Genomic DNA, 12,668 nt, shown 5'->3' on the forward strand with positions numbered 1-12,668 from the left:
GGGGGGGGGGGGGGGGGTGTCTGCGATTGCCACTGGCTGACTCTGCTGACAGCATCTATAGGTGGTCACCAACACTAGTCAGTGCTCGCCACCCCCAACAGTGCTGTGGCTGCCTGAGGGAGCTTACCATGCCCCCCCAGTCTCCAGGGGCACTCAGCATCCATGCCTAGCCCCTTCCATGACACGAGGTTTGTGCGCACTCACCACCAGCAACAAGTGCACCTCAGGGGTCAGGGCTGCACTGCCACAACAAGGATTGGGCCCCTCCCAGCTCCCCCCACCGTCTGCTCCTGGCATGCCAACATCTTACAAGTCGAGGATGTGGATGTTTTTGGCACTCTGCCCAAAAACGCTGCCAACCCCTGTACTAGGAGCTCACAACTGTAGCTAGCACGGGTACCCTAAACAGATGGAAGGAAAATCCCCTTTTAAAGAACATCATCCACTTAGTATTTCAAAATTCTGCAGCTAGATTCCTTCAGTGGCTTTACACATCTACCATTTAGGAGACTAAAGGATTCACAGCACCATGTACTTGCACTCCAGCTTGAGGGGTGCAGGAATCCCGACTAATTTAGAGATGCCTCATTTGTTCTGGAGGACGCCCTGCCCAGTCGTCTCAAAGAAAGGTAACCATTGCACCAGGCTTAGAAGGTGGAGTTATAAGTCTGGGAATGGGATTTCATTGTATGGAAGAAGAGGAAAAGATGTACTTGGAGACAATCTTGAATTTCCTAGATTCTACTTTCTAACTTGAGCCTTCTAGCGTGCTACAAGACGGAACATCACAAAATTAAATGAACAAAGGAACAAACAGTCCTCTCCACAGAGCTATGGGTATTCCCCCTCTTCCCCATGTTTTTGGAAGAATATCTTCCTGAAGTGTACCACAGTAAGCATTTAGAATAATTCCCATCTCACCTCAACTTCTGTACTAGTACACGGCTCCTCAGCCAAAGCGGCCTCTTCCTCAGCTCTATGTTTTTTCTCTTTTTTCTTTTTCTTCTTTTTCACAACTTCGCCTTCTTCTGCATTTGCCTGTTCTGTACCTGGGAAAAAAGGAAAAGGAGATGCTATCGGTGCTCATGAAAATTTACAGCAGAAGGACAGCTTGCATTCTCTGCTTAAGGCTCAAGCATCCCAAATAGATCCACATGCCTTTACCACTTATCAAAGTACTTCAACTTGTTTCTGAATTATCCTGGGAGCACAGTCCTTAAACAGGAGAGGTCTTCCCCAGCATTAGCAGTTTAATAATATTTTGACCACAGCTAGAATCAGCTGAAGGACACCAGAATCCAAACGCAAATTCACTGAGCCAGTAGCAGATTTCAACTGAGTCCAGCATCAAGTTATAAGAAATAAACCAATGCCTACACATTAAAGACAAACAGGAATACTTTAATAACAGGTGGACTTACACAGACTGAAGTATTTGCAACTAACATTTCAACATTCTGCTAATGTGCAAGACTGAGCAAACCTAGAGATACTTCCCCTGTTCAGACAGAATAAAGACAGAGACATATATTGGATATATGGTGAAAATTCTATTTACTAAAAATGGCTTATAGTATGCTGGTTAGGCCAGGTACACTCTTACCTCTCTAATTTAACCTTTCACAGTTCGTGACACCAGACTCTGGAACAGAATCCCCAGGTGTGGGGGCTGTGTGCAAGCACCTACCCTGAAGATCTTCAAAAGGAGACTGCTGGGTTATTTGACCCCAGCAGTCTTTCCTGCCCAGAGGAGGGGGCTGGACCTGATGATCTCACAAGGTCCATTCCAGCCCTAAACTTCTGTGAACCTTATTTTTCAGACCCATCTTCCAACAGTTATCTTATCAGAATACATGGGCAAGTACAGTATAAGTTACTACTAGTGACAACAGAACTTCAGGAACCTGCAGATAAGCAGAAATTATTACTGATCTGACACCCTATGTGGCACTTGTGCTCCAACTGGCACCCTACCAAATCACGTTTTGCTTAACTAAATCAGACTTGAATACTGGGTTCCATAGTGTCACGCCTTGCTATGCATAAGTTCAGGATGCATCAATCAATTCTTCATCATCCACAGAACTGGCATGCTGACACCAGCAGCATCTGTGATGCGGTACAGATGCTACCAGAAATGCAACTTGAGGAAGCAACACTTCTCACAACACTCCCCAAAAAGAGAATCTATTCTGAAAGCATAGGAGAGCTAACACATTAACACCAGCAAAAGATAAAAGAAAGCCTCACACACAAAAAACCAAAGTGATAATACACAAACTTCCTATTAGCTCTGCTGCAATTTCACACATTTAGATCCTCAAAGTAACAAACAAGACACAGAACTCAAAAGACTGCATCAATATCTACTTCAAGTCCAATCTTAAGACAAAAATAGCATGGGTAAATAAAATGTCTGCCTTTGTCTACAGCAGAATACAGCTAATATCTGCACTTTTCCAACATAAAAAATGTTTAAAGCCACATTAGTTTTAGAGGGTTCCAGGTTAAGGAATTAGTATGTACAATATATTAATGTTATATTGTGTGTCAGTCATGTAAGTCCAGCATGCAAACACACTGCTTCTAATACATGCAAACACATAATTATAGGATCACTTGCGACTGTTCATAACATGTACAAAGAAAAACCTGAAACAAATGGCATGTGTACAATTATTCTGGTATACATTGGGGGCGTAAATTATTTTCTGAGTCACCATTGTTGTACTGCAAGTTTTCATTCATCTGGACTACTAAGTGAAAGAGCATATTTTCAGACACAGTGCTGGGTGTTACCTTGGAAAATGAGCCTGTACTATTACTGCGTGCGTCATCAGCCTGACATACTAGGCTAAGGGAACCTGTCTCACAGATTACTATGGGAGCTAATGTATTCAGCGCTCGTGAGCTGTGTCAAGTTGTTGGCAGAAGGCTGCTTTCATAAAGGTTTAAACTGCTTGTTTCCTGCAGAGCTCATCACAAGATTTCAAATGTTTGTACCAGGACAGAGTAAAGATAAAGGCTCCTGGGACTCTGTTCTTCCCCCCCAGTCCAGCACTTAAGTCATTCAGCTCAGTGGGGTTTCTTTGCAATACACAGTAGTTGACAAGAACGCCAAGCACCTTTCCCATCAGGCACTGAAACTCAACAGCACTGCGATAACTGAGCTTGACTAATGTCCTTACACTGTGCTGGGACTGTACCCCAAGTTCTATTCATGTGCGTCCGCTGTTCAGTCTGTTAATAATATCCATTTACATACCAAGCTTTTGTATATAGATCATTTAATTTCTTCCAGCATGCATATGACAGGTCGAATGGTATATGACTAACATTGTACACAACACCATGATATACAACCCTGTCATTTAAAGCTGCATACCCTGCAGGGTTCACCCCATTAATTTCTTTAGGATGACAGTTCTCTCTTAAAAGTCCTGTCTTGCAAGAAGTCATACCAGTGTACTATATGAGCTTTAATGAAAGCAAAATGCTTTACTGGAAGTGCTGGCTAGCGTTAGTGCTAGCAACAGCCTCAATTATTCTGTCTAACCATGTAAGCTTCTATGGATTCATACCATTTTTCCCCACACTGGTTTAAAACAGGCTGGTGTTAAAGGGACAATTAACAACTAAAAACTATTAGAATTTAGTTCAGGTATTGCCCCTGCCCCTGAATATCCCTGCCATCCTTGGGGAATTTAAGAGCCTTTTAAAAAAAGGCTTTTCCCAGTGTGGGTTATTAAGAGACAAAGATTCAAGTTGGTGTCTGTATAATGCTGGAAGACAAGAGAAAAAGAATTAGATTACTGTATTTAAAAAAAAAAAAAAGACTTGAAAGCCCAGAGCAACCTAAATGAACTTCCTGAATGTGCTCCAGTTTTGTATACTTTACAACACACAACTATTTGCCAAAATTGTGAAACTCTGTTCTCTACTGGAAGACAGTGATGTCAAAGTCTGTCTAGCACATGCCAGAGAACACCAAAATTACATTTTAGTGGATGGTCAGACTGTAAAGTAGAAAGAATTTACAGTGGATATCTAGTTGAACAGACTGTTGAAAGGAGTAGGATGTACATTGAGAAAGCAAGTATACAGGTACTTTTCTAAACAAAGATCTATTTTGTAATTCCACACACAGAGAAGACAGTGGTTCTTAGTTCCTAATAGTTCAACAGTGACTTGGAAGTGTACATTGTGAAATAAGTAGACACAAAAGGTGAGTATTAACATTATGAGAGTGTGAATTGAAAAAGCGTAAGGTAGTGGTTCTCAACATTTTTAAATTCAAAGCACCACTCGGAAAACACCAGCTTTTAGCTTTCACTAATTTTTTGACTATGGAAAAAATAAGAGAGCAAGTCTGTTGCAATGAAGAAAAAAACCACAACAGGTCAGAATGCTTCTAACACAATGGATTTTTATATGAAATTTCTGGGTTTATTTTGTGCATCATGTTGGCATTTGCACACCTAATGGTGCTAATATTGTGCATTACCCTTGAGAGAATCTCATGGCACCATTAAGAGAGTCATTGGTATAAGGGGCAATGAGAAGGGACTGGTCTGTATAGAAAAGGGAAACAAAACCTTGGGAACTATGACTGCCTTGGTTTGTACAGCACCCAGCATTTTAGGGCCTCAGTTCTCATCATGAAAATAACATGAAAATAAAGACAGCTGGCCTAAATGGAGCTGACAAAAGGGCTAGCTGAAAAAGGTAGGCTTGTAAACATTAGTGCAAAACCTATACACTGCTAATATTGGCCATTACAAAAGAAGTACACCTTTGTTTTGGTACCAGAGGACAGAAATAAAAGGATGGCATGAGGCAAGTTTGAAATGCCCTCAACTTTGTGTTCCAGGATCTCAGACTCTATTCCTACCTTAACATTTTTTTCTTTATTTTTAAGAAGATTTTAATGAAATTCTTCCTGATAAATCTGTGTCGCTAGTTCTTGCCTGGGGATCATCCTGCCTTTTAGATTGTATATCCAGCTGATGTTCCCCACTTTACTGGGAGCAAACAGAACTCTCTCTGCCTCGTACATGGAATTATGAGAAATCCAAGTGCCCTGGTCGGCACAGCTTAACTTTGCCAAATCACTCAAACAGCCCGAAGTCACTCCTGCCCAGGAAATTCTTGGTGGTTCAAGTTTTCCAATGGCTATAGCTAAGCTCTACACACTCCTCCAGATGTTGAAAGAAGCACATACTCAATGAGCCTAAATCAAGCTGACAGATATAGTGTTTCTAACTGAAGGTATGACATATATTAATATGCTTGTGAACAATAAAACTCACCTTCCAGAGCACACAAATATCTACACTAGAACTGCAAATATAATTCCACCCCCACCCCCATGAGGGATCATAATGTAAGAAACATCTGCAAGGCAATAAATTTTTGGAGGAAGTCTTGGGGAAGAGATATAAGGATGTACAAGACAGGTTTTTATACTATAGCATTATTTCCATAATCTGCCTTTATATGGAAAAAAGACTATAATCAAGAGAGTTAATCTGACACTGGCAACACATTCAGAAGGGTCTCAGAAACAGCAGTGAGCAGAAGACTCGTGTACTTCAAAAGCAAAATCAGAGTTAGAATAAGGAGGCACAAGAACGTTCTTATTCTATCACAGGGGTCAGCATCAGCTCCCTACCAGTGTGTGCATCTGTGCCTCGGTGTGGGTGGTGGGGGAGGGACCTGAGGCAGCACAGCCCCGGTCTCTCCCCTGCTTCTGGCACGGAGGTGATGGCAGGGTTCCAGAGCCTGACAGCTGTTTGTAGCCAGCCTGGGCTCTGGGCAGCTGCAGCAAGCAGGGGGCAGGCTGTAAACAGCTGTGCTGGGCTCCACAGCTCTGTGCTGGCAGTGACCCCACACACAACTCGGAGCAGGCAGCGGGCCAGTGCAGCCCGCCCTGAGGTGCCTGTGCAGTCGCCGCCAGCACAGAGAGGATGCTGGAGCTGTGCAGCCCAGCACAGCTGTTTGCAGCTGCCTGCTGCAGCTACCCAGAGCCTGGGCTGGCTACAAAGAGCTGCGCCGGGCTCCGGAAGCCTGCCACCACCTCCGTGCCAGGAGTGGGGGAGAGACCGGGGCTGTGCTGCCTCAGGCCCCTCCCCCACAGCCTGCTCTGATGCATGCATGCACATACTGGTACAGAGCTGATGCCAGAGCCCAGCACAGCCGTTTGGAGACTCCTGGCTGCAGCCGGCCCCAGCTCTGGGTAGGTGCTGCTAGCCGGGAGCCTGGGCTGGGAGACAGGGGCTTTGGCTGGGGGGCAAGGGGCAGCAGGACATCCTGCCATGTACCCATTGCCCTCATTTTGTTTTTCTCACACGCTGGCACTTTGGCACCTTCCAAAGTAGGCATTGTGGTGTTTTTTGACAGTCCGGCCAAAAAAACGTTGCCTACTCCTGTTCTATCATCTTGTTGCCCAGTATCAGAACAGAAGTTGTAACCCAGACCAGGACCTACCAGGACCTTAAAGTTTATCTGTCCAGAGTGGTAAGACAGTGGCTCCAGTCCTTGCCACTGCACCAGAACAAAAAGGACCATAAAATCAGAAAGCCCAAAACGGAGAGAAAGACTGCCTCAGCATAAAACTATCTTGGAGTGGTGCAGAACCAGTGTAATTGCTCTGATATTACACCTCTGCCACTGCTGGAGTTGGGAGTATGAGGGATACAGAGAAGCAGCTCTGTGCTCTGGCAACACTTACAGGCTTTGCCAGCTGGGGCGAGCACTGCAGTTGCTAACTTAACTTGAAGCAGCTCACAGCCAACCCTAACTCAAACATGTGCAAAAGTGAGTGGGGTTAAAGAGATCTCTTTCCCCTTCTGAGTTACTGTGTTCTTCTTTGCCACAGAGAGGATTAAAACATCTATTTTGAGGCTTTATATGCACATCTGCATGCATGCACACCTGGGGAAAATGAGACAACTTTTTAGTGGCACCCTGTGACAGGGAGCCTGGGGCTCTTGTCACTTTAAGAGGAGAGAAAGCTGTAGTTAGGACCCAGGGCAGCTGAACAGAGTCTAGCTGCAAGAGGGTAGGCAGCCAGGAATGCCGGGAGCTGCATTAAGGGGAGGGAAACACCTGCAGCCAGTCAAGAGACCATTGCCTAGAACAGGCTGACTGCAGCTGGGAGACCACCCAACTGTTAAATGAACTGGCCACCAGCAAACAGATAGGTGGCAAGCTGCACGCAGACCTGCCTTGAGAGGGTAACTTCCTTGGGGAGAGGAAGAAGAGTAGCAAATTGTACCCAGACAGACAGGTAGGGGCCCAGAAGCAAGGGACTGCTGGCTATTCTGCTAAGCCCTTGCTGAGAAAGCAGGCAGGTCAGACACAAGAAGGGAATGCACCTTTTGAGAGCTGCAGAGTCGCATGACTGGTCAGGGCAGGGCTCAGCAGGTGCATAAAGCCAGTGCTTGAGAGCAGGCAAACAGTCTGGCCCTGCAAGCTACTATGTATGGAAGACGCTGTGGACCAGGAAGTCTGCAAGGGAGTGCATGGCTGGCCACTTTGCTGCTTTGGAGCCATCAGTAATGCTCTGAGGACTTGCAGGGAGGGGAAGCTGCCCAGAGTAAGGGAAACTTTGTTCATATAGCCAGCAAGCTGGGGGTTATGCTGAGAGTCCATGAGGCAGCCTGTTTTGGGTTACAGCCAGAGGGCTTTTAGTTTAGTTACAGCTGGAAGGCTTGCCTTTTGAATATAGTTTAGATGTTGGTTTGGGTTTGAAACTATTGGGGAGGTAGAGATCCTAGCTGTGCCTGAGGGGCACATCACTACTTTTGCTGGCTGGGCTCACAACAGCCAAGAAAGGGCCAAGGGCCCAGTGGCCACATAGGGTGAGAACTAGGGCCAGGGACCTGTAGCCCAAAAGGCATGAAAACCAGGGATCAGGGACCTGCAGCTCAAGAAGAGCAAAACAAGTGGCCAACAGGGGCGAGAACTATGGTCAGGGACCCGTAGCCCAAGAGGGGCAAACTCATAGCCCAAGAGGTGCAAGAACCATAGCCCAGGAAGGAAGAGATTAGTCCAGAGGGGCAGAGACCAGGCATCCAACTGCTCAGAAGGGCAAATTCTGGGGCCAGGGGCTCAGAGCTAGAGAAAAGGGCTAGAGGCCCTGAGATCCCGCCAACTGACAGGGCTGAAGCCAAGAAGGCTGGACCTGAATCACTGGGCCAGGGCTGAAGGGTTGCAACCAGAAAAAAGGTGGAGGCCTCTACAAGGGACAGAATGGTATTGAGTAAAACCTACAAGGCTTGGGCACAGCTGTAGGGGAGGTTGGAGGCCCCAAATAGCCATTAAGGCAACGGGTACTCTGAGGCATGTATGGGCCAGGACAGCTCATCTAGTGAAGGGTTGAATTTGGGCTAGCAGGGTCCAAGAGGGGAGTTGCTAACTAAGGTAGGACAAGGGCATACAGTATGGTCACATCTTGCATGGGGGTTAGGTTCTAGAGTCAGCACGTAAGGCGAAAATCACATATGGTCAAAATTACCTTTGAAAAATCAGCTGGCCTGCACCAAACTCCCGCCCAGCCAGCATGCACAGCTTCCCAGCAGGGCTGCTCCCAATGTAGCTGCTTGGCCCTGTGCACAGCCCTGCGGGAGGCAGCTGCAGGCTACACGCACGCTAGGTCCCAGGAGCTGGCTGGGGGTGGAGGAGAGCCAGGGGGCTTGCCCAGTGGTACAATCCACTCCCTCCCGCAAGGCAGCCTCCCGCAGTGCCCAGGGCAGCCTGCACAAAACTCCCACCTGGCCAGCGTGCATAGCTTCCCAGCAGGGCTGCTGGCCCCATGGACAGTGCTGTGGGGGGCAGCTGCAGGCTGAATCCAAACAACTAGCACTCCGGGGCATACATGTATGATGAATTTGCATAAGTTAAATGGACATATGATGCAACTCTACTGTACTCTAGGACTCTGGGGGAGCTTCTCTTTGAAAAAAATCAATATTACATCAAGGTGTGGCAAGAAAGTGTAAAGGGAGACTATTTAGAGCTAGTACAGAGCAGTAGCCTTTGGGACACCAGGGGCATCATGGCTTTGGGACACTGGGGGCATCTTTATTATAGAAACTAATAGTCCCATAAAAATTAGAATCCAAGGTCTTTTACCTGGTAACTCACGACAGAATGAACTGGTAACTGTGTTTAGATTTATCACTGTACAGTAGAACATATGCATTTGTTCATTTTAAAACACATGTCTAAGTGCAAAATCTCCTTATAACACTTTTATAGGTCCTTTGTTTCATCTGAAATTCTAATTTTCCTAATTTGGTCATGGATTCCCTGGCCACTGGATAATATTTATCCATATTTGTAAAAAACACCAAAAACAAACCTCCCACATTAAAACCTATAAAAAGTTGGCACACTGATGTAATTCTGTAACTTACAGTGAAGGCCAGAGTTTTAAATCCCCTCCACACAACAACACTTCAACGCTACAAAGACAGTACAGTTTTGTATGAACACACAAATTACAGTCCAATTTTAGACCACATTTTGGTTTTTCCTTTTCTTAAATGTAATGTCTATAGACTTTGGAAAACAAATGCAAATGCTGACAGGCCAAACGTCACCCTAAATCCCATCATAAAATGCATACAGCGAAGTGCAGAAGAGAGATACAGACACCAACCTTTGGGTTCCAATTTGATCTTTTTTGCTTTTATTTTAACCTCTGTCTCCTCTTCTACCACCTCCTCAATTTTGCGCTTCTTTGCAACAGTAGGAAGCGTAGAGTCACCAGATGGGTCAAATATTTTCACTTCACTGGAATGGAGAGAACAAAGCCAGTTGTTAAATTAGAAAGGAAGGAAGAAAGTGACAGCGTGACAGATGAGATCAAAGAGGTGATATGCTCACTTTCTACTGTCTATCAACATTATCTCACTGGAAAAGTCTCAATGAAAATGGCATAACTAAAAGAGTAAGAAGGACTAGTGGTAGCCAGGTCTGTTTGCAGACAGGACAGCTACTGGGATTATATTCTACAGAACACGACTTTCATTTGCAAGGAAAGGCCCAGTTCAAATGAAAGTCATTTTTGCTTGCATTAGAAGGGTGAAAGATTTCCAATTCTACTCTGATCAAAGAGTTCAAGTGACCCATTCAGTTGATTTCTTAGTAGTTAAGGCCTCTCCCCTCTCATAGGTTTCTATAGACGGAAGGGACCTGGAAGATCAGGTCATCTGCTTGGCAGTGTGCACAAGCATTCCCAGAAATACAGAAAGGATGTCCTGTTGTTTAGACAAGGGAGAGATTTGCAAAGTACAATTAGATACACCATTCCAATCAGAGCCCAAAACTATCCTCCCAAATACTGCAGGCCCCCCTCTGACAGCCTTTGCTTAGTTCCAGCTTCTTTTACAACTGTTCAAAATACAGCAATCCTCATTAGCATATGTCCACAACTCTCTACCCATCCCACTCCTGTTGTCAGACATCTTCTATCTTGCAACACCTTTTCCAACCCCTGGAGCAGTCAAAGGGTTATCTTAACTAATGGCAGGTACTTGCTAAGGTGCCTTGTCTGAAGACAAATCAGTTAGCAGTAATTTCTACCAACTGACCTGTGGTTTAAACACAGAATCCCAAGTTACATAAAAGGAGCAATGTTAAGACAGCATAATGCTTACAAAAGTAAAACATTTCAAAGTAAGGAAACACTGGAATTAAGGTACAGTCATAATTCAGGCTCCTCAGGCATACACATTACAATATATTTATACGGCCACAGAAGTAAAGACTATTTTTTCAACCTGTTCTGGAGACCAATAAAAACTGCATACTGAGGAAGCTGTGGCCTCAATAACTGCAGAAGACAGAATGCATGCAGCAAATATTACATGGGTTGCAGGTACTGAAAGGCAGTCTCACAATTAAGGCAGATGAAGGTGCACTAGAGAAATGGATTCTACCCCATCACAGAGCACATGCTACTTAACTGAAACTTTTCCAAGGCAGTTATGAATTGCACAGCAATTACTGTCTGGCTGTCCATGCTGAAACCCTAAGGAAACATTTGCAGAAGTGCTGAGCACTCACAGCTGCAAATGAAGTCAGTGGAAGCTGTGCTCTGGCAATCAAAGTGCTACAAAACAGCTTCATATCTGGAAAAAAAATAGGGCCCCAGGTGTTTCAAACTAAACACCCAAAATTAATACTTCAGGCCTTAATCTCTGTATCTCAATTTCATCACTGTAAAGTGGGAATAAACACTTTTTTCAAAAAGGAGTTGTGAAAGAGATTAAGTTCTTCACATATATCGATTAAGACACTGGTATAAATTAATGCAGTTCATGAGGAAAACTAACAACCGTTTTCAGAGTGTGGTTTTAACACAACGAGCAGCAGAGTACATGCTTTTTCTCTCTCTCTTCAATTTGCTTATTAACTGATGACTCAACATGTCTTGGGTCCTGCTGACATAACAGCATGGTCCCGTGATTAAGGACTACATGTAATGCACACACAAAGGGGACCAAACAGAAGTGGCATTGGAAACCTTGATTCTGGCATTTCCCAACCTCTGAATGCTTGACTTGACAACCATAATTCTCTTGCAGCACTTCTACATCTACATTATCCTAGACTTTTAAAAATGCAAAAAGAAGTGTTATCAAATAGCATGATACTGACAAACTAGCAGGTCAGAGAGCTGGGTTCCCCAGGTGGATCTTCTAACCTTAGTGCCATTCCCTATCTCACCTCCATCTGTCTTTTCACAGTTCTCTCTTAACGACTCAAATACTTGGCATCTTCATCTCTCATGGGAAAGGGAAAAGGGAAGATGTCCCTCATCTGTCACCACCCCCAGCCCTCCTCTGTGATGGTCTCAATTTGGCAAGATAAATATTCCCTTTAGCTTTATCCCACCAGTTAAAATACTTTGGCTGAAATTCCCCCCCCCCCCAAAAAATAAAATACCACAGCAGACACCCAGCATGGAGAATTTCAGCCAAAAAAGCAGAAGTGAGACAAAACAGTAAGCAACTGAAATCAGGGTCTTATGCTGGGAAGTGTCTGGCAGTCTTACTGTGGAGCATGTACTGCTGCCTATTACGTATATCCAGTATATATTTTTTAAATATGTACACCACTTCTGCCTAATACAACCTATGCTTCACTTTGTGATAACAAGAAGAAAACGTATTAAAGTAACCCGCTTGGTCATCACTACAGTGCTATTTACAATCAATGAGCTTTAACCTGCTATTACAGATGGTCAAATTTAACCCCTTGTAAGGCTCCCTCTCTCCTTTAGAAGGGCATGTTTGGATGCTTCATCTGAAACCCATCTCAACTAAATACATTAGGACTGATTTTAAGATTCACTGTATGCACATGGGGGCCACAGGAAACAATTATGGATCCACTCTCAAAAGAAACTGTACTCTTGCTGCTTATAGATAGCTTTGTGTAGTGGCAGTATTGTAGACCACGAGGCTTGGCCGAGGCGTGATTATTGCTAGTTGAACTTTCATATAGCAGAGATTCTTGTCATCCTAAATGAAGTGTGAAAAGGGTATTTCTGAGCAGACTAGCAGTGGCCACCTTGCTCAGGAATTAGCTGAGCACAACTGGCAAGACAGGGACTCTGTCAGATTATAACAGATGCTCGCATCCTGCTTCAACGTCGG

The 12,668-nt window shown here is 44.6% G+C and overlaps 1 protein-coding gene across 2 annotated transcripts in view; it reads right to left on the bottom strand.

The window, feature by feature from the left end:
• NOP58 (NOP58 ribonucleoprotein) overlaps positions 1–12,668 on the bottom strand; it is a 66,551-nt gene that overhangs the window by 1,735 nt on the left and 52,148 nt on the right. For both annotated transcript variants that reach the window (XM_019523506.1, XM_019523507.1), the window contains exons 13-14: positions 9,665–9,798; positions 922–1,043 (exon numbers count right to left, since the gene is read on the bottom strand). In XM_019523506.1, coding sequence (XP_019379051.1) covers positions 922–1,043; positions 9,665–9,798 — 256 coding nt within the window. The remainder of the gene's footprint in view (positions 1–921; positions 1,044–9,664; positions 9,799–12,668) is intronic.

This window comes from Gavialis gangeticus, unplaced genomic scaffold, assembly GCF_001723915.1.
Source record: "Gavialis gangeticus isolate Ggan-Ray unplaced genomic scaffold, GavGan_comp1, whole genome shotgun sequence".
Lineage (NCBI taxonomy): Eukaryota > Metazoa > Chordata > Crocodylia > Gavialidae > Gavialis > Gavialis gangeticus.